Below are 22,219 nucleotides of genomic sequence, written 5' to 3'. Positions count from 1 at the left end.
ATTAACAAAAGAGATTAACCCCCCCAAACACAACAAAGGATCACACCACACGAGAAGATATAGAGAAATGACCATGCATGGGATCAGAAAAAAAAAACAATTCTTTTCATTCCATTTGCTTGAGTCGAACACGTAATTTGAGATCGTCAGAATACTCACACACCTGACCCAATCAAAAGACTAGAGAAAATGGTTTAAAGGTTGCAAAAAGAACTTGAATCCAATGACAAAGACAACAAAGAGAAGCAGTGTAAAGATTCCTCGAACACTAGCAAAACATAGAGATTAATAAGAGTTGTTGATGGAAGAAGTTACAGGAGACTTACAAAATGAGAAAAGTTGACGATCACCGAGAAAAGAGAGGAAAATTGGAGACAGGAGAAGACAATTTTTCTTTGAAGCTTAGACAGACTTTGAATACACATCCAAGCCTTTATGTTTTGTTTTTCTTATCAAAGGCTCCTTATAGGGAAAATATCATAAAAACTATTCAGTCCACACAATTGCTGTAATTACAAATCTAATGAAATTTAGCTAGCCAATCAGATTTTATACTTACTAGATAAGTTAACACATTTCACAAATGACAAAAATACAATTGCTGCAATTATAAATCCAATGGAATTTAGCTAGCCAATCAGATTTTATAATTACTAGATAAGATAACAAATTTCACAGATGAAAAAATATTTATCACTTAATTTAGTCAAAATTTAAAATAGCTAGATAAATATGTGATTTTTCTCAAAAAAAAAACTTCGTTCTACTTTTTAAAATTCAATTGCGAATGAGATTTTTACTTGAACTTTTTAAAATAATGTTTGTGCTGAAATACATTTGTTTTCTTTTGAAGAAGATTTGCTTCTGGATTCATATGTATTTTCCTCTAATACATTTGACAGTTGTGATATTTCCAAAATGATATCTACTCTTCCAAAAATAAGAAAAGGTCAAATGTACACTTTAAAAACTTTCCTCCCCCCCCCCCCCAAAAAAAGTAAATTGGAATGTTTTTGGTCAAACTTATTGTTGGTTCATGATTGGAGATTCTAGAAAGTTTTTAAGGGGGGGGGGGGGGGGTTGGGGAGGAACGGGTATATTGAAACAAGAGTTGAAAAATTATGAAATTTATAAAATATATCTACGAAATCAAATTAAATTTTTTTTTTTACTATAACCACTCAAATAAATTCAAAATCACTCTAAACTCACCAAAATTAAAATACTCCAAAATCTTCTAAACTCTTAATTCAATACATCCCTCTTAGAATGAAAAAAAAAAACTTTAAAACTAGAAAACTGAATGAGAAGGAAGTGAAAACCGATTTGAGAAGGACACATGCTAAAAATGTGTTTTTTCTCTGTAAATTCTGAATTGATTGCTCTTCAACCTATTATAACTATTTTATGATCTGAATGTTATCTCTTTTAAGAGTAAAAACATTGAATTTAGGGTGAAGGCAACAAATGATTAGCTTAGTGAATGTACTAATGAGTTTCTCCAAATTCGTCCTAGGAATAACAATCTTCATGAATGTCCTTTCTCTTACAGGACTAGTTTGATATGATGAGCCTTTTTTGGGATCTTCCCATCAAACAAAATCTTTGTTCTACATGACATTTGATTGATATTCGTCCTAAGAATAACAATCTTTGTACTAATAAGTTCTAAATTTAGGGTGAATGCAGCAAATGGTTAGCTTAGTGAATGTACTAATTGGTTTCTCCAAATTTGTCCTAAGAATAACAATCTTCACGAATGTCCTTTCTTTTACAGAACTAGTTTGCTATCATGAGCCTTTTTCTGGAATCTTCCCATCAATCAAATCTTTGTTCTACATGTCATTTGATTGATATTTACCATTAGCTTAAGACGGAATGTATTTCCTTGCAGAGAAAGGAAAACTAATGTTTAACTTCAATCACTCCAAATATAATATGTATTTTAAGGTCAGTGAATGAAAAAGTGAAGCAAAAGAAGTACTAATAAAAAAACAAAACAACCCATAAATATTAATATTCTTAAGAACATATATCCAGTCGCTCTGTTATATGCATATACATACATATATTTAAGGAATTACATACAAAAGTTATATTTTATATAAATTTTACAATATATTATTTATTAATTATATTAGTTATTAGAGTTTTAAAAAGTAAATGAAATTTTTTTTTGTAATAATTTTTTTTTATTTTGGAATATTTGTTTAGTTTTAGTTTTAAAACATTATTTTATTTATACGGATCGAATCAGATATCCTTTAAAACATAAAAAAAATTGGATGTCAAGATGTCGAATGTCCGAGTAGCCGCAGAGATGATCAAATCGGATAATCGATTATTCGGATAAAACAGAATGGATAACGCATACCTCAAAAAATCTGGATATTCGATTAGTGCCCCCTTTCTGGCTTGCGTTACTTCTTGTTCTTTTTCAAGGATTTAGGCTCTGATAGTTTTTGTATTCTCACACTATAGCTAGATGCAAATATTCAAATGTTGTTCGTTGTATACTATTGTATCAATATCTAGATGCAAAAACTATAAAATCTAAATATTTGGGAAGCAAAATATTGAGTTAAGATGCAAAATTTGCATTCAAAATCTAAAAAACTTAATTACCCTTAATACAAAGATAATCAGTTAAATTAGTTACTGTAATTATTATATAATACTATTAACTATAAGTCATATATTTTCCTTAAATCGTAAAATCAAGATTTTCGCGAAAAGGATAATTCAAAATTTTCAAACAAAATCGTCAAAACGAGTTTTTCCCAAACCACAAATCTTGTTTTTTTGCCAAAAATGCAAATCTTGAGTTTTTACGCCAAAACCATAAAATTGGATTCTCTCCAAAACGCAAAATCAATTTTTTCTACCAAAACGACAAAATCAGATTTTTTTTCCACCAAAACTGCAAAATCGGTCTTTCAGCAAAAATCACAATTTTGGATTTTTTTAGGAAAAGCTGTAAATCGAGTTTTTCTGCCAAAATAGCAAATTTAGTTTTTTCGCCAAACTTCAAAATTGAGTTTTCTCGCTAAAACTGCAAACCGGATTTTCTCGCCAAAACCTCAAAAACGACTTTTCCTGCCAAAATGACAAACTGAGTTTTTCCGCCATATCCAAATCAATTTTTCGCCAAAATCATAAAATCAAATTTTCGTGCCAAAACCGTAAACTGAGTTTTTCCGCCAGTATTGTAATACGGAAGTTTTCCGCCAAAATCATAAAGTTGATTTTTCTTGCCGAAAACGACAAATCAAATTTTTGTCAAAACCACAAAATCGGATTTTTCTACCAAGACCGCAAAAATCGGATTTTCAAACCAAAACTAAACAAAACTGTATTTTATTTTGTTACAAATATAATTTAAATATATTCATAGGAATAATGTAATTAGCTAATTATTAATGATATAAATCATTATCTTTTTTGTCTTTTTAGTTAATAGTATTCAAATGTTATTACAAAATAAATAAAAAAGCGAACAGCTAACTTGTGTTATATATAGATCCAAATACTAACTATATGAATGAACGATGTTGGGATGCAACATCCAAATATCTATTCAGATGCTGCATCAAATGCAAAAAAAAAAAAAAAAGAGAGAGAGAGCATGGCCTTAATGATTGAGATTCATGAGATTTTTTTTTTTTGGTGTAAAGATTCATGAGATTTGCGTGTGTCTGTGTGTTGTTTACGTTGTTGGTATGCTTCTCAAGGATTCATGGCGAGGCGGTGTGTGTCTATGCACTTCACTTTTTTTCTTTCTGTTTCTGTTGAAGATCAAATATATTTTCTAGGATTCCGATTATTTATCGCTCTTGGAAGCTATGACATCACGAGAACCTGAAGCTGATGTCAACATGCTTTCAACTGGTTTGCAACTCATGAGCCATCATGGCACATGGATGGAGCCGTACAAGATCCTTGATCAGTCAGCGGGGACAACAAACTGACAAAGGCACTGACTGCATCACGTTCCAAGTAACCTTCCAAAGGAGACGGAGGGTCTCTAGTTTCCATATCCTAATCATTGGCTAACGACGTGTTTAATGCTGATTAGAACAGAGATTAAAAAGGGACCTTAATAAATTAAAAAAAAATTAGAAAAATAAACAATGTGGGAATAGTAATCATCATGACACGATGGATTGAGACTGTGTACTTGTTTTTCCTGAATTGGTGACGCCATTGCAACGTCTCATTGATCTAGAAAAAGAACTTATCTTCATTTCCACTCTAAATCACTGATCGAACCCATCTTTAAGAATCTATAATTACAGGAGAAAGTTAGCTCCTTTCTTCCTTCATTTGCCCCTCCCGAGATTTCGCTCTTGTCTTTACACAGCAACAACAATGGCGGATCTCAACCCCAGGATCGAGATTTCGTTTCTCGAAACATTCATTTGCAGCGCTTTCGCAGCTTGTTTCGCAGAGGTATATCTATCTAGTGCGAGATGATTGATTTGAAAGTCAGAGTCTTTAGTCTTAGTTTTAAATCTGTTAGTTAGTTAGTTAGTTTATTGATGAACAATCTATAGATAAAGTTAGAGACTTTAAGTTGTAGACTACTAGACCATCTTAGGTGGAATTTTCGTGACGCTTATTTAATTAATGATAATGTGTGAGTTACTTACATTTCAACGTTTTTGTTCAAAAGACATGACTTTTATGTGTGTGTTTTCAGTTATGTTTGTTGTAGCCTTGAGTCAACCCTTATTGAATGATGTTGCAGTTATGTACCGTACCGTTGGACACAGCTAAAGTAAGGCTTCAGCTCCAAAGAAAGATCCCCACTGGAGACGGTGATAATCTGCCCAAGTACAGAGGCTCCTTGGGCACTCTCTCTACCATAGCGAGAGAAGAAGGTATCTCAGGACTTTGGAAAGGTGTTATTGCAGGACTGCATCGTCAATGTATCTATGGTGGCTTAAGGATTGGTTTATACGAGCCTGTGAGTCTCACATTACTACTGCTTGTTCTATGTACTCTCTTATTGATGACAATTTCGATCACCAGGTCAAGACATTGTTGGTTGGAAGTGACTTTATTGGGGATATTCCATTATATCAGAAGATTCTTGCAGCTTTGTTAACCGGTGAGTTCTGTTCTTGATTTATATGATCTGAGTGAAAGCTTGACATTAAATAAAATGAATCTTTTCTTATGGTGACAACAGGGGCTATAGCTATCATAGTAGCTAATCCAACCGATCTTGTAAAAGTTCGGCTTCAATCAGAAGGAAAACTACCAGCTGGGGTTCCTAGGCGTTACGCTGGAGCTGTAGACGCTTATTTCACAATAGTGAAGATGGTCAGTAAACTAATTATGTCAAACAAAATACTTGGTTAATAGAGAGAGTTAAAGCCTTTTGATATATTGAAAAACAGGAAGGAGTTAGTGCGCTGTGGACAGGGCTTGGTCCTAATATAGCAAGGAACGCTATTGTAAACGCTGCAGAGCTAGCTAGTTATGATCAAATCAAGGAGGTGGGTGATATTTTCTTTAACTCATTAAAATGTTTTCTTACTGTTTATAAAGACTTGTTTGGCTTCTACTTGTGTGATGGTTAGTGATTTGTATGTTTTAATACTTTTATACACATGCAGACAATTATGAAAATTCCAGGATTTGGAGACAGTGTTCTAACTCATCTGCTAGCTGGTTTAGCTGCTGGATTCTTTGCTGTTTGTATCGGTTCTCCAGTTGATGTGGTAAGCATTCCTTTTTTTTTCCTTCTACATAAAAACAACAACAACAATACAAAGATCATTTAGCTTCTTGTCTCTATCAATTTTTGTAGCTAGTATATGTAAATTTACTTTGAGAGTGAAATGATAGATCTGAAACAAAAGCACTAAATGCCTAAACTAACGACTTTTTTTAAAAGAACAAACACAAGACACTAGTTATGATTGATTTAGGTGGCAAAAGATTGAAAACCTTCTTACAGAACTCATGTATATATCTCCTTTGTAAAAGGAGAATACGGTGTCCCATGCATTAGAATAGACATAGCACTACCTCGAAAATGACACTGAGGCAGGCATCCTCACATGTGTATGTCTTCCACCTTCATGTTTCTGACCTCTTGCTTGGCAAACCAAAGGAGAAATTAGATTTACTGGAAAATAGAAAATGATGCATTTGGTAATTGGTATATGTCTCTTGAGACAGCCATGGTTGTTAATTTTATATGTTGATCACAGGTGAAATCTAGAATGATGGGAGACTCTACTTACCGAAACACAATCGATTGCTTCATCAAAACCATGAAGACTGAGGTTCATTGATGATACCTTTTCCCCCATTCATCTTTTTTACATACTTTCTCTTTCGATACCGATCATATGTGCTCTGTTTTGGTATATCTACAGGGAATCATGGCCTTCTACAAAGGATTCCTGCCGAATTTTACACGGCTAGGAACTTGGAACGTTGTTATGTTCCTCACACTAGAACAAGTAAACTAGCATTCTTCTCCTTATTCTCTTTTAACTTTTTTAATGATGATGAAGGCTCTTCATCTCTTTAATCTTGTTCTCTCTGTTTCATTATATCTGACAGGTGAAGAAAGTGTTTCTAAGAGAAGTATTGTTAGATTGATTCCCGAGATTCCTCGTCTAAAAGAACATATACCTTATTACATTATTCGTTATAAGACGTCCAATTGTTATATATACACTTCTATGTTACCTGAACTTTCGTCAGTTAGATTAAATAATGAAACATTCTTATCTAATTTTAAAACACTTATTAGAACGGTCTCTTTATTTCTTACAAAAGCTAGATTTATCATAACAACACAACAACATGAGTACATGACGTTACTACAAAGAGTGAACTCAATAAAACCGTTTTACGCCCTTGGAACCAAGTAAACTCTGGATTTGATGATAGATCCTTTCCCTTGATGGCTAAGCTTGAATCCTGGACAAACAGGAAACCCCACCACCTGACCCGCAGGAACACGGCCATCGGGAAACCTCACCACACTCTCCATGTACTGAGAGTGATACTCTGCTCCTCTGTTTGCTTCAAAGTGACTCGGGGATGGATCCAGCGAAAACGCCAAGAGATGAAGCAGCCACACCGCTTTGGCTAACCCCAAAAACTCTCCATAGAACTGACTTCTTGGATGGTTACCAGCAAGAACCACCTCCCGCTGCTCCGAGTCCCCGAACAAGGACTCCTCCATCTTGTTGTGAATGATCGAAAGGTACTTCTTCGAGCAGAACTTACCAAAATGGCAAGTCGGCAAGATCCCAAGCAGCTCCATGGGATCCATAGCCTTCATATCTTTGAACTGAGCAAAGCAGTCGCGACGGTACTGATCAGGGTTGATAAGAGAAGACAAGCTTCCGTCCATGTAAAACGTCTCGTGATCAAACCCTTGGAAGATTTTTCTACAGATGTAAGACTCAAGAGCGAACTTCGCGTGCCCGTTGGGGACAGAGGAAGCTAACGCAGAAGCTGTAGTAGACATGCCACCGTCTGATGCAGCCGAAGCAGCTTCAATAGACCGAACAGCAGCTGCAATGTCCCAACGCGCAGCTCGCATCAGAGACAGTAGAATCCCTGTGAATGACTTCGACGCTTCTTTCACCTGACTCATCGTCATCTCGAATAGCTCCGGCACGGGAGATACAGCGACTTGCGTGGTGCAGTTAACTTTCCGGCTCGAAAGCAAACGGTGTTTCTTGCCACCGTTACCGTTACCGTTGACCATTGCTTTGACTTTCTCCTTGAGATTCTCAATCTCAGCGTCTTTCGCCTTGGCTTCTTTCTTCAGCTCCTTCACGACGGCTTCGTACGGCGCCACCGCCTCTCTCAGCATACCTCTGCCTCCGTCGTTCCTCCTCCGGCCACCGCCCTTCATCCTCCTGAATCTCTCTCTAAGAGTCCCGATCCTCCTCAGCTCAGCAACCATCGCCACGTCAGCGTCGTGCATCTTCTCCGGATCCCAAGGAGAGTGAGCGTCCTGAAGCGCCACGTAAGCTCTCTTCAAAGCTGCAGCGGCCGTGAACACTTCCTCCATCACCATCTCCATCTCCTGAACCGCCTCCACGCTCACAACGCTCCCTCCGCTCTTGCTCTTACCCCTAACCGTCTCGTCCTCTTCTCCGTTCTCGTTCTCCGACGCGTCTTCGTACCGAATCTCTCCTTCTTCGGAATCGTACTCTCCCCGGCGATTCGCGGCGAGATCTTGCCGGCCGGCGGAGAGTGGATGGAGCAAACACGAAGCAGTCACTCGCTGAATCAGATCCGAGAAGTTTGAGACCTTGTTCGCCATTTCTCCTCGCTTCTTCGTCTTGCAGAATTCACCACTGCAAAAAATAAAAAAAAAATGAATTTAACGCTACGGAAGCAATGGAGATTCACCGGTGACGGAAGCTTACATGCGAGAACGGTGATTGTTGTTGTTCTCCGATCGAAGAGCGAATCTGGGAGGATCTCGGTTGAACTGAACAGAGTACCAGTAGTCAATGTCCTTGGGATCAGTATCTAAGCTCTCTCTTTCACTCTTCTTCTTCTTGCTGCACAGTGATTTAAACCGACTCCGGTAGTTAAAATCCACTATTTTTCTCGGTCAACGACCGAGATAACCGGAGATGTCTGGTTTACTTTATTTTAAGCTCTCTCAGACTCAAAGGTCTGTTCGTTTCATAGATGCCACATCCAGCGGCAGCGGCAAAATAATGTACGGTAAACGAGACAGAAATAGAGTAATTTGACGCAGCGGCAATCGTTTGTGGACTTCCAGAGACACAAGCAATGAGAAGCCGATGCCGCTGATATTTTCTGCGTCTGTTTTATCCTCCGTTTGTTGCCGCACGACTGCAAAATCAGTCAGCCATGGTTCATATGTGCTCTGTCTTGTTATCGTTAAATCTTTAACTTTTTGACGCTACCGCTGCGTTCCGCGGCGATGAAACGAACAGAACTTCAGTGGAGAGTGGAGCCAATAAAGAACTTGAATAATTACTGAATTACCCCTTTTGCCTTTTACACTTTGACCCCTGATTATAGACGTAAAAGCTATTGGGCCCCTCGGGAAAAGTTTTTGGGTCTTTCCCACATCTTTTTATTTCACTCCCGCACATGGTTCTTTTTAATTTATAACCCCAATAACGTTTTGTTGTTTTTAGTCCAATATTAAGTTTTATATACACACATTTTTAATCAAAAGATTAATTGTTATATTGGTAAGAAAATATAACCGAGTTTTTAATTTATAAACACAATAAAGTATACAGTTCATACGTATTATGATTTGTTACATTAATTTTGTAATTGTTCTTAAGAAAATGTTTAAGTATCGTATTCTAAGTCAAAGTGGAATATTCATTATTAAGTAATAATGAATACTAGTACTATTTGACTGTTTCCCTTTTGATTGATCGAGGATATGATTCCATAAAGTCATCATGACATATCTTGCCTTATTCCAAATCATTCAGAGAATCCTTGTACTTTTTAACTATACTATATTATATATCAAAAATATATATCGATAGAGCCAAATAAGTATATCAATTAACCCGTTTTGGACAACACAAACGCCTTATACTGAATCAAAACAACTCAAGTATATTAATCAAGTACACTATTCCAAAGAAAAATGATAGAAATATGTATTCTAGTCAAGTAGAGTATTCACCTGTGATTCCTGGGATTAAGTGAGCATAACAGTATGCCTGGCAACATTTTTCCTCTCCAATATAGGAAGAAGAAGAAGAAGATGAAGAGATGTGAAACTGAGGTTCAAAGTTTGGCAAATAAATAGAGAATTCAGCTGAAATTTTTTGGGAAACAGGCCAATGAGAAGAGAAAAAGGATTTTGATGTGACAAGTATCTATCAAACGTTTTTATTAAATGATATTAATAAATAATGTTTCGACATCTTTTGTATAGTTTGTTCTTCCAAATCATATGAACTTCACTAGATATTTAGAATCATTATTGGAGTCAGAATGAGAAGCCGCTCATATAATTATAAAAATGCGATTCCAAAACACGACAAAATAATTTTGATTGAAAAAGTTATCCAATGTAAGTCAGAAACGCATGACTTTTTTCTATTGTGTCCTCCATAAGAAAATAAAAGGAACAAAAACTATTGTTTCAATCTATTTGTAGAGAAAGAAACGTTTAGAGAGAATATATTTTTAATCGGTTGAACAATCTACGTAAAAACGCAGAATCAAATACTTTTTTTTGCCAAATTATTGTTAGATGATTTGCTTTATATTGTCTTTCTTTTCTACATGTCACCCTTTTTTTATAAAGAAAATTAGGATGGATGATCATCAACTAACTTGCCCTAGTTTATCTTAGATGATTGTTTTACAAGTTAAATATTTGTTTCTTTGAAATTAGGAGTCAGCCCTTCCCTTCATCACTAGATCAGTACGTACCGGTATCTGACTCCCTTTATTACAACGCAACCTCAAACTTTCTCAACGATCTTTCAGTGTATTTGAATTTCTCTTAACCTAATTAATCTGATTGCAAGTTTGACTTATGAAATTAAAAAGTATACTCAGATTTTGTTTACTCTGTACTTTCTATTCATACAATAAAACAAAAGTGGAAAACATTGAAGAGCTTTCTTTGTTTCCAATCAGCAATTTGGACAAATGCACTTCTAGTTCTCTTTTTTTGTACCTACTAACATTTTTATTGTGTTTCGGAAGAAACAATGATGAGCAAAGTTTTTTCAGTTTAAGGTTGGTAAATGGTACATGTAAATAATGTATCTAAGACAGAAACTTTGAATTTTCAAATATATATTCCTATCCATTTTTTATTCCACTCTGTTTGACTTTTTGCCCGCGCTATAGTTTGAATGCAATACTTGCTTGGTTCATACACACATTTGCTAAAACACAAAGTATATGTATGCGTATAATTAAGTATTTTCCGATGATATTGAAACCAGGTAGAAAATTTTCAATAAAGTTACTACATATATTTTTTCAGATGATCTAGTGGTGTAAGACTATATATAAATCAATTACTGAATAGTTTACCTAAAAAAAAAAGAGAAGACAATAATATTTTAGCAAAAAAAAAAAGAAGAAGACAATAATAGTATTTGATTAAAAGGAAAAATATAAAGTAATGGGTGTAATGCTTAATGATATAAGGTCGATTCTGAGGGAAAGGGTGTGTCCAAAGGTGTAGGACATCAAACATGAATAGGTACGGAGAGAAAGTGATGTGTCCCCAAAAAGTAGCTCTGTTATTATGCATTTCTGTTTTACCAATCTTTCTTGGACTGACCTCTTCAGTCTTTCTTTCTCTCTTATTTTTTTATACTCTTATTACTTTTTAGGTTTTTATTTTCTGCGTCCACACAAATATTAATGCACATATTGTGATATAATATTGGGCTATTCAAGTAGATGACTACATAAGAAGTTGAATGTATCTCCTTTTCATGGTTCCACCGTAGTAAGAATAAGGATGCTCATGCCCTTGCTAAACAAGCCTTATTTGTGGAAGCTAATGTATTGAACTCTGGGTTATATAACCTTTTGAGTGAAAGTTTGTGTTACAATAAAAAAAACATAAAAAGATTTAGGGAAATTCTTTTAAATAGTTACTTTAAGTTTTTGTCACAAAAATAGTTCTCAAAAAGAAAATGGTCAAAATAGCCCTTTTTATTTTATTATTTTTAAAAAATTTGAAACTCTATCCCCAAAACATCACCCCTTAACTCTAACCTTTAAGTTTAGATTAGTTAACCATAGAATATTACCCTTTAGTAAAACTCTAAGTCTAAACTCTAAATACATTTTTACCCTTTAATAAAACTTATTTTGGTCATTTTCTTCATTGAAAGCTATTTTTGTGACAAAAACTTAAAAATTGATATCTTAGGGAATTTCTCAAGGACTTTAACTAGGTAGATAAAAAAAGAAACTTTTATTTAAAACCCCAGAAACTTAGGCATGGTTTATAACTTTGATAAGATTATAAAATTAGTACTTGTCATTCTCGATCTTTAGCAGATTTTTATATTCCTTTTTATAAGAACTTGCTTACAAATTCAGAGATAAGCTCCAAAAACTCTACATGTTGAATGCTTCTGATTCAAAAAGCTAGTCTTCAACCTCAAGCAATAATAGAGGTCATAATGTAAAGTTCTCAATTTCCTCCAATACAGATTATCAGACACAATTCCTACTAAAAGACACATAATACAAATCCAAAATTTAATTTAAACAGGATACAAGTTTGCAAGTGAAATACAATAAAAATGTCTTGGTTTCAGTTTCTTCCCAGTGAAACTGAACTGAATCCTGGTTATGGTAGAAAGTTAGTCATACTTCGAGTTTTTTTTCAGTTGGGTGTTTTAGTTTTACTTTCTAACATTTTACTGTACTAATCAAATCCAAAAGATACTTGTGTTTTCCATCACCTTGAATATGACATTAAATCTTGATACTTGATCCTTGCGGGATTAGATTTATAGCGGTTTTAGAATCCCTCCATCTTCCAAGTAACTAGTAAAATCTTATGCGTCTAATCTATTGTTTGTTCTATATTGCTTCAGTTTTCTCTCACTATTCATATTTTTTTCTTTTTCTTGTGTGCTTTGATGATTTTCAAAAGACTCTTTGTGTCGCTTCTTGATCTCGCGAATTCATTCATCAGAATAGTTTATATAGTTAGTTGCTTACAAACACAAGAGCTTCTGTCAAATTTCAAGTTCTAGTGAGAAACATATAAAATATAATGAAACGTATCATTCTTGATCAGAAGCATCCTTAACCCCTTGAATATCAGAAGATTGAATCAAATATATCAAGAGGGTAACCACTACATTCATTCAATTTGGCATCGTACATAGAAAAGAGGTTGTCTGGTACTGTTAAAAAAGGTTAACCATGTCATATATTAGCCATGCATAACAAAGTTGACCCAAGAAACAGTTATAATATTTTGAAATAATATTTCATGAAAGCAATTAGGTTTATATATATATATATATATATAATTATTTCATTATCTAATCTTTATATATAAAGGAGACTTTGAATCCCTCCCAGCTATGCCACATAGAATGCCAACGCACAAATTGAGTTCAGGAGCGTCCGACACGTGTCCCATATCATTAAACTATGCGTTTCATTAATTCAAAAATTTCCTGTGATTGGGCTTTTCATTTGGGTTATTTGCTGCTGTGTGTTTGGACTGCGAAAAATGACGAGTTATTCTTCCCATCTTTAATAAACCAAACTTCTCTCATCAGTTTCGTTTAAACAAGACCACCGTTCTGGTGGCCGGTGACTTTAGTCGCCGGTTACCATCTCTTTTTGTTGTATAATATCTTCGATCATTAGATCGACTTAGTTTTCCGGTTAGCGGATTTTCTTTTTCCGGTTGCGGATCTTTTGCTCGCTTTGGCGATTGTATTATAGTTTTTTTTCTGCTTCTCTTCTCTTTGTGAACTTCTATTCCGATCAACCATGGAAGCTTTGATTCTATTTGCTGGTTATGCTCTGTTTTATTTTGAAATAGGAATCAATCTTTGCTCTGACTCACAAGCAAAGTCTCCTTGTTGATAAAGAACAGAGATGATAGTTGAAGCAGTGGGAAGATTCAGCACAGATTCAGATAAGGCGGAGTCTGTAAAAGACGTTCCGACAAGGATTTGTTGCTATCTCCTTGAAGCTTCTCTCAAAGTTCACCTCTGGTAAATTGAAGAAGAACTTCCAGGGATTGACGGTGATCAAGAGTTGTAGAAGCAAGCAAGTGGAACAAACTATCCGGAGAGAGAGACCGGTGGATTCGTACCGACATGTAGCCGGCGAACCATGGATCAATCTCACCGTTTCCAGAAAATTCGAAGTTCCTGCATATGCTACACGTGTCTTGCATTAAGTTAATATTATCTTCTTAGCTTGGGCTTCATATTGGGCTTAATTTCAATTTTGTAAGGGAATGGTTTGTCTACTTGTAATGGGTTTTCGTTTAATAAAACGAAATGGTTGACAAAAAAAAAATATATATTCTTCCCACCTTTCACTCACGTCATTAAATATGTTAATCAGAGTGAGCCACGTCAGCTTGACTCGATCACTCTATACAACGTTGTTTTTCTTCTGTTAGGATTCTGGACATATTTATTTATATATCCCGAAAGTAAGATAGTCAACATTTTAAAAATTGGGCTTCATGTCTTATGTATAAACTCAAATATGTTTCCTATACAAGTCTACATTTGTTTTAAGATGACATCATCGTCGATCCAAATCCCACCGCTTCTTACGGACGGAAGTCTAACGGCCTAAGCTATCATTGAATCTCCGTTATTCGTGCCCTCATTCACTTCATTAACCCACCGCCTTCACTAACTCGCATTAAATTATACATTCGCCTTCTTTGAAGATTATGAATCTTAATCTATAAATAAGGACGTAAGCTTCGGTGAAATTCCTAACTTTTTCTCTTTTAATCATTGTAATTATTTGCTTCGATATAGATATTTCATCATATAAATAACTGTTGTTATTAGCTCCTTCGTTTTTATTCCCTCCTCTCTCTCCACATCTCTGACATTACTTTGTTCCTCTCTCTCCTCAAAATCTTAAGATCTATCTTTCATGTGGTAGTATAAATCGAAACTTGATTAACGGACTATATACAAAACCAGGAGAAGTAGATTAGACGAAAGAAAGGATGATGAATTAGAGGGAGGAGAGGCTGAGACTGAAACAGAGCATCAGTTTAAGAGGGGGAAATGAGAAAGTTGCTTTTTTCTTCTCAAAATTAAACAAAAGTTGTTATTATTTCGTCTTTGCATCTATGTTTGATGATCTTTGTGGAATAAGTTAAGAAGAAAGCTTCTGGTGATGTGTCAATGGCGAGTTAGACGATGGTGCCAGCATATATAGATTTATTTTTTATTTTATTTTTTTGCATTTATAGATTTATCATTTATTCATTGCTTCGCTTTCTGTATAGTATAAGATAATATTCATCACCTTTCATTGCTTTTTATACAATATTTCATCTTCAATAAACTATTATATCGCTCAACTATCCTTAAATTTCCTAACCTCACTAGATCTACACAATAATGTTTTATTTCATTATTTCACTTTCCACTCATTGTCTTTAATCTATACAAACAATTTTTCTTTTTTAATCAGATTTAAAGATTTAGAGATGAATAAATACTGACGGTATGTAAAGAAACTTTTCATCAAAATTCCTATAGTATGGTATACATAAAAGACAATTCAATTCATAAAATAAATATATAACTAAGAGAGAAAATAAATTCACTATTCTACGGTAATTTTGAAGAAGATCTATGTTAGTTATTTTTATAGTTAAACTAAAATAAAAATTGAAATAAAGTAAATAATTACATTTTTAAAAATTATTATAGTTAGACAAATATATTTATATACAACAGAAATGAAATTATTATAGTTAGATATATAATCACAACAGAAATGAAATTAGATAACTTATACTAAAACAAATAAATTAAAATATCTATACCGGCATAATGAAAATAGAACACAACTTCATTGATAATCACAAAAACTGTGGTAAAGGTAACTATTTCGGTGCCATAATTTTGCTATACACATGAGAACATAAGGTATGGATGAAATTTACGGATCGCCATGAACAACATACCGACATGTCTGGAACTGACAAATGCTGAGACAGATCTAACGTTCCTTATGCGATGTCTCTACATTGAAAAGAAGTGGTATGGAACTAATATGATCTTTACAATGCCACCAAGAAAGTATTATCTCAATGATCTAGATAATTGATATAGTGATTGTTATTACTATAAACAAATGGAGAAGTTCTTGGTGTTAGTTTTACGGTGGCTGACAAAAGCCTACACTCATCGGCCATTACTCAGTTTTCACACTTTCCAGTTTTTTTCATTATTATTTTGATTAGCTTTGCATTACTACCTTCTTCTCATTCAATATAACATTCTACTTTAATAAGAAATGCAACTTCAAATAAACACCATTTCCTCCTATAGCATGTTGAAAGACTATGATTTCGAAAAATATATACTCTTATAACATACACAAAAAATCTACCCACAATCCAGTCCTTCGGAACATAAATATTATAAACCACAATTAACACACCAAAATACGAAATCAAATTTTTATAAAAGGAAACAACATGAAAACCATTTGAAGTCATTATAGCATACCAATGTCACAATTCTTTAATAAAGAAACAACCATTGCAAACATGCAAAATATATCTTATCACATATAATAATTTCTCACCTAAAATTTTCTAAAAGAAAAAAATCATTATCATAATATCTCTTGCAAATACAAACTAAAAACACAAATCACAAAATCATACAAAAAAATTAATTTAGATCATAAGTAAATTATATCCCGCCCGTAGGACGGACCGATCCTAGTAGATACATATGTATTGGATAATAATCTGACTTTTGTTTTTAAAACCTAACTAGATTTCCACCCGCACAACCGTGCGGGAATATATTTTCACATTTATATATATAAATATTTGTTTTACATAATTGTTATATATTTTTAATATTACTCACATATTTAAATGTTTGTATAATTATGACAAATATAATAATTTTATAGTTTTCATGCTGTAAATTAAAATCATCACATATATATGTTGCTTATTATATATTTGTCCTATTGAATTTGCGTTTGATTATTAAACTAAATTTTTTAATGCATGAAACAACATATATGTAAACAAAATTTGTATTTAATTTATTATAATCATGATCCGTAATTCAAATCGCTAGATTTTTTTAGTAATTTTTTAATGTTTAGTAATTTTATATAATAAATTACTGTATACTAAAAAGTTTAAGATAAGATAAATTTTTATACATGTATTATATAGTTTACTAATATTAACCCGTTCTACCAACATATTATATTTTTAGCATAATTATATGTTAACTTATCAATTTAAAATAATTTTATCATATTTTTTTCAATATAACGTTTTTATTTTAAAATGATAGATATTATTGTAAAATTAATAAAATAGGATATAATTTTACTCTTTGAGTAACATTTCATTACTAATTACAAAATTAGTTGAAAATATTTATATTCAATTTATGAAAATTAAGAACTTATTATAATTTTTTTCAAGAGATTTGTTAGAATTTTAATTTTTTTTTTTTAAAATTAAAAGCTATAAAAGATATTATGATTAAAGTAGTTAAAAATATTATATATATTAACATTAGTGATATACATTTAATAGAAAATTTAAATGATGGTCCAAATAAAAATATCACTCATAAAAAAATCATGATTTTTATTTTATCAGAAAACAAATTTGAAAAAATATAATAGAAATAAATTAGATGATTTTAAAAAGATTTTGTTAGAACATTTTAAATATATTCATCTGTATTTCAAATAAAAAGATAAAGATATTAAAAGATATAATAATAAACTCATGTAAAATATGATATTTTATAGGAATAGTCCAAACTAAAAAAATCACACATGAAAAGAAGTCATAACTTATGTTTTAATATATTAGAAGTAATCTTTTGTTTATTCAGAAGCGATCACTATTTGCCCAAATTAAATAATATAGTAAAAATAAAAGGAAACAGTAATAAACTAACGATTTTTTTCTTGGAGAAAAATAATAACACATGACTTTTGTTTTCAAAGTATTTGTTAAGAAGAGATCATTATTTACACTAAAAATAAAAATAAAAAGGATGAAAGGAAACTGTAACAAATAAACAAGATGTGATAACGATTATCGTATAAGATAGGAAAGATCTCCGTGTTATATCTTTGACTGTAAAAAGGTTTTACGATAAACGAATAAATAGTCCTACTCCTATTACAAATGAGTTTCAAAACCAATTTCATATTGGTTTATGATAATGTAAGATGACTATAAATACAGACGTTGATCGATCACAAACCTCAGAGAACACTTCCCAGAGAACTCCTAAATCCAAACGCAAAATAAGACGTAAGAGAAGATGTATGAATACAACGACGAAGATGGAGGGATTCAATTTCAACCCTACGACGATGAACTCATCAATCAATATTTAATCCCCAAGTTGAAAGGTAAACCATGTAGAGAGATAACTATGAAGGATGTTTACTCAAAGGAGCCGTGGTTGCTGGACCATCCCATGGGTTCGTTTTTCAAGAAGAACGAGTGGTACTACTTTGTGACAAGGACACAACTCGCCAAAAAGAACATTGGTTGTGGTCAGAAAGCGAAACGGAAGATCACCCGAGACGACGATAGTGGGACTTGGAGGGTTTATGCGAAAGAAGGTATCACGGAAAAGGAAACAACGAAGACCATTGGGGTAAAGCAAAGCCTCAATTTTGTTAGAAGAAACGTAAATAACAAGAAGCTGAAGAGGGGAGACGGTACTTCTTGTGATGTATCAGGAGACAGCGAGAGCTGGATTATGACAGAATATATGTTTCCTGAAGAAAAAGGAAAGTTTCATGAACTGGTCATATGCAAGATTCATGTGATCAAGAATTCCAAGAAGAAGGATGATGATCATCATGAAGCTTGTACTTCTAGTAATCATCATCATTATGTGTCTGTTCTAGCTTCTTCTTTCTCTGATCAGCAGCTGCAGCATCCGATCAATGAAGCTCATCGTCATGAAGCTTCTACTTATCATCATCATCCTATTGAGTTTTCTACCTCGGAGCAGCCGCCGATTAATATTGCTGATCGTGGAACTTTACTAGCTCCTATCTTGGAGAAGCAGCCGATCAATATTGTTGATCATGAAACTTTTATATCTCCTTTCTTGGAGCAGCAGCCGACTAATATTGTTGATCAAGAAATTTTTCTATCTCCTTTCTTGGAGGTGCAGCCGACTAATATTACATGCAATATTCAAGAGAATAACAAGGACGATCATGAAGCTCTTATTCCTTATCATCATCATGAGTTTGTAGCAGATTGCTACACAGAGCAGCAGCAAATCAATGAAGCTCATGGCCATGTTCCAAATATTCCACTCATAGGATCAGAACAAGAAGCTGAAATAGAAGAAAGGATCCAAGAACTTATAAATTCGTTGACGACAATGAATGTTTCGAGTTTGCCTATGGAAGAAGATGATGGCATTCTGAATTACGATGCGCCGTTTTATCAGGACTTACTTGAATCAGTATGCTACCCTCCGCCCCTCCCCAAAGAAAGCTCTAAAACTCTAGGAAGCTGAGCACTGATCAAGATATTTAGGGTAAAATAGATTAGATTTGAATAGGATCTTGGAAGAATAATTGCATTTCGATTATCCATAGTTGTGTACGTTTAGTTTTCACTAAATAAAAAATCCACATTCTTCTTATGTTTATATTCGGTGGTTGTGTGTCTAGAAGTTGCAAACTTGGTTCCAGTCTCGTAGTTGACAAAAAAAAAGTAAGAAGAAACAACAACTGAAATTTTCCCAACCCAATTTATTAGTTTAATCTCTCCTGATGATGCCAGCTAGGATGCCAGCTTGGAAATAGGATCCCTGTAGTGAAGACACATAGGATCCGCACCGTTTCACTAAACTTCGCTGTTGGGCTTCGTTACGCGCTGCGGCCCATCGAGACAGTCTTCTGCGGAAGCCCTATCAACTGCTCCCCTCCGTGTTCTTCGTTCGTCGTCGATCTAGGAAGAGACTGTCGAGATTCTGTAACGGCGATTGTGGTTTAATCGTCAACCTATAAAAAGGTATGGCTCCATCCCCTTAGCATCATCCTCACAATTTCTAAATCAATCTACCTCCTAATACGTCATCACTTCTAAAAGCCTTCATTCGTTTAGTTTGTTCTTATCAAGCCAACTGCTCAGTCCCGACTCCTCCCTCCTCAGGTATGAATCCCTCTTAATGTTTCACTCCAAGTCGTTTGATAAATAAGCCTCAATGTAGTTGGCCGGAGATGTTGGAGGAAAAGACGGTTTGAAGAATCTTCACGGTGTGTAAGTTTCCGTCGGAGTGGAGAAACACTGGAAGGGACATGAGTCGATTAGCCATGTCTTGATTGCGTCTAACCCATACCGGTACGTTGTAGAATTGGATTTGGAGTCAGTTTCGTTACCTGGAATCCAGTCAGATAATACTGGAGTTAACTGGTTATCGAAGAGATGCAGAAAGCCTTAAAAAAAAATTGAGTCTGAAATCATGTTGAACCATTGGAGAATCAGAATTATTCTGTTTGTGTTTGTATGTACGTACATCTCATTTCTCTCGCTGTGAATTTTTAATCTTTATCTATCTTAATCTTGCAAGTTGTTACTTTGTGACAGTTGCCTATGTTATTGAGTATATTGTTGTCATCTATTTACAAGATGTGTTCTGAGGAAACCATGCATTTTCAAGTAGTAGACCTCTCAAGAATTAACAGATCTATCATCTGGGATTAGTCCTTATGTATATTAGTCTTATGTATCCATGTTTAGTTCTTATGTATATTAGTCTATAGTGATTCACTTGGTATGTGGTTGAGTCTAAACATGATCATGTTTGATGCAATATGATAATTTACTTGGCACAAGGTTGAACCTAATGTGAATGTGTTTGATTCAGTATGACGAGTGCATCAAGGACTGTGATAAGGCTGTTGAAAAGGATAGAAAGCTTAGGCCTGGAAAGGAACAACTCGAAAAAGTATCCACAGGTAGCCGCCAAGAACGGCTGGTTTTGTTGGCTCTGCTACTGCTCCGCACACCATCTCCTCTGATGCGCATGTGCTCTCCTCAGAGCTGCGACCAAAGCGTTGGCGAGCGAGGGTTGAGTCTGAAACTGACTGTTTGGATTGGTGGGAATCCTGTTGAAGGAAACGTTGAAACAGAGCTCGAGAGCTTGGAAATAGAGAGAAGGGTGTGCTATTTGGCGACCAAAGGAAGTGAGAGGATGAGATTTGAGACATGCCATTCGAAAAAAATTTGATCTTGTGGAAGTTAAAATCGTCGAAGTGACGTGAAGAGGAGTGACCTGAGAATGGCCTCTCCTTTTTGCTGGTTGGATATTGCTTCTAAACTGAAGCAGCCTTGGTGTTAGCGTCTGGTGCACGGTATAAACCAATGTACGCATCACTTTAACCCGTTAAATCCCTTTCAAGTTTTATCTTTGTACCCACAAACAAAACAAGGTTGAGACGTTGAAGTTTCTTTAAGCTTAAAGGAAGAAATAGTGGTGGAGGAAGCAAACTTAAGTTACGAAGATATGGTTTAGTATGAGGAAAGTATCGAATAGATGAGGGAGGGCAAGTTATGGCTTTATATTGTTTGTTTCATACTTTCGATGTTATTTTTTCTTTAAATTTCTTAGTAATTAAATATCATAAAGAGCTCAGATATTACTGAATACTTTTGTAATACTAAACACTTGGCCAGTCGTTCAAATTGTTTTACTTGGAGGATGCATTAAAGAACTTCACTTGAAGCAGATATTAGTTCTTCTGAATTTCACTTGAAAATTTTATAAGAAAACCAATTACGAGAATACAATAACATTGTTGCCTTTTCACGTTTTATCAACTCAACCATGATTAAAGAAAAACTTAAACTTTTCCTATTCTAATAATTGAGTTTAAGTTAAGAAAAACTAAGATACTGAGAAAAAGAAAAAAAACAATTTACACACTATCAAAACAAATGAAAAAATAAAATATACAACATTAAACATAAAATGGAAAATAATTTCATGATATAAACAAGAGACTAAATTTATTGTATCTAAATAGATGTATTTAAAAAATTTCATGAAAAAATATCTTCCTAGCTAATCTCGAGTGGCACATAGAAACAATTATGAATTATTTCCCTGATAATCTGAAATTCTGTGTTTAATGTTAAGATCAAGCAAGAAATAGTCTAGAAATCCTTATATTTGTTCATAATAAACAATATAGCTTATTTTATCTGAACCAAGTATCACCTAACAATAAACTTTAAAAATAAAACCGATGAATATCAGGAACATGTCCTAACCCTTGAACACTATGTCCAATCCAATTGGATATCTAATGTTTTGATTGCCAGTTTTTCATCAAAGGTGAGATTCTCTTTTTGGAAAATTATTCAAAGGCCTTACAACTGGCGAGAATCTCAAAAAGAATCGTATACATTAGTTGTTAGATACAAATTATTCAACAATGACATAACAATATTGTCGTCGCAAAAAGTCAAAAC

General features: G+C 33.9%; 3 protein-coding genes across 3 annotated transcripts; 2 read left to right on the top strand and 1 right to left on the bottom strand.

Moving 5' to 3' along the window:
• Nucleotides 1–4,134: 4,134 nt before the first annotated feature.
• LOC106420485 (mitochondrial uncoupling protein 2) lies at nt 4,135–6,768 on the top strand. The gene is made up of 9 exons (XM_013861326.3): nt 4,135–4,449; nt 4,748–4,966; nt 5,032–5,110; nt 5,192–5,325; nt 5,403–5,501; nt 5,622–5,726; nt 6,222–6,296; nt 6,390–6,476; nt 6,580–6,768. Exons 1-9 carry the CDS (start codon nt 4,369–4,371, stop codon nt 6,616–6,618), a joined length of 918 nt encoding a protein of 305 aa, XP_013716780.2. The 5' UTR covers nt 4,135–4,368; the 3' UTR covers nt 6,619–6,768.
• Nucleotides 6,637–9,848, bottom strand: LOC106420484 (protein GRAVITROPIC IN THE LIGHT 1). Its single transcript, XM_013861325.3, has 3 exons — nt 9,674–9,848; nt 8,412–8,549; nt 6,637–8,339 (listed from the first exon to the last, which is right to left on the bottom strand). Exons 1-3 carry the CDS (start codon nt 9,718–9,720, stop codon nt 6,872–6,874), a joined length of 1,653 nt encoding a protein of 550 aa, XP_013716779.2. The 5' UTR covers nt 9,721–9,848; the 3' UTR covers nt 6,637–6,871.
• Nucleotides 9,849–17,676: 7,828 nt separating this feature from the next.
• LOC111201308 lies at nt 17,677–19,369 on the top strand. The gene has a single exon (XM_022693004.2). The coding sequence runs from the start codon at nt 18,033–18,035 to the stop codon at nt 19,254–19,256; it is 1,224 nt and encodes a 407-aa protein (XP_022548725.2). The 5' UTR covers nt 17,677–18,032; the 3' UTR covers nt 19,257–19,369.
• Nucleotides 19,370–22,219: the final 2,850 nt, after the last annotated feature.

This window comes from Brassica napus, chromosome A10 (assembly GCF_020379485.1).
Source record: "Brassica napus cultivar Da-Ae chromosome A10, Da-Ae, whole genome shotgun sequence".
Lineage (NCBI taxonomy): Eukaryota > Viridiplantae > Streptophyta > Magnoliopsida > Brassicales > Brassicaceae > Brassica > Brassica napus.
The sequence above is the reverse complement of the archived record's forward strand: the minus strand, read 5'-3'. Positions and strand labels throughout refer to the sequence as shown.

What these genes read in the sequence shown, in the direction of transcription:
- LOC111201308 (XM_022693004.2), top strand. Translation starts at nt 18,033, where the DNA reads ATGTATGAATACAACGACGAAGATGGAGGGATTCAATTTCAACCCTAC.
- LOC106420484 (XM_013861325.3), bottom strand. Translation starts at nt 9,720, where the DNA reads ATGTTGCCAGGCATACTGTTATGCTCACTTAATCCCAGGAATCACAG. An exon ending in CTTAATCCCAGGAATCACAG is followed by an intron (nt 8,550 to 9,673) that starts GTGAATACTCTA and finishes ATCACTGTGCAG; the next exon opens with CAAGAAGAAGAAGAGTGAAA. An exon ending in AACAATCACCGTTCTCGCAT is followed by an intron (nt 8,340 to 8,411) that starts GTAAGCTTCCGT and finishes TATTTTTTGCAG; the next exon opens with TGGTGAATTCTGCAAGACGA.
- LOC106420485 (XM_013861326.3), top strand. Translation starts at nt 4,369, where the DNA reads ATGGCGGATCTCAACCCCAGGATCGAGATTTCGTTTCTCGAAACATTC. An exon ending in TCGGTTCTCCAGTTGATGTG is followed by an intron (nt 5,727 to 6,221) that starts GTAAGCATTCCT and finishes TGTTGATCACAG; the next exon opens with GTGAAATCTAGAATGATGGG. An exon ending in TCAAAACCATGAAGACTGAG is followed by an intron (nt 6,297 to 6,389) that starts GTTCATTGATGA and finishes GTATATCTACAG; the next exon opens with GGAATCATGGCCTTCTACAA.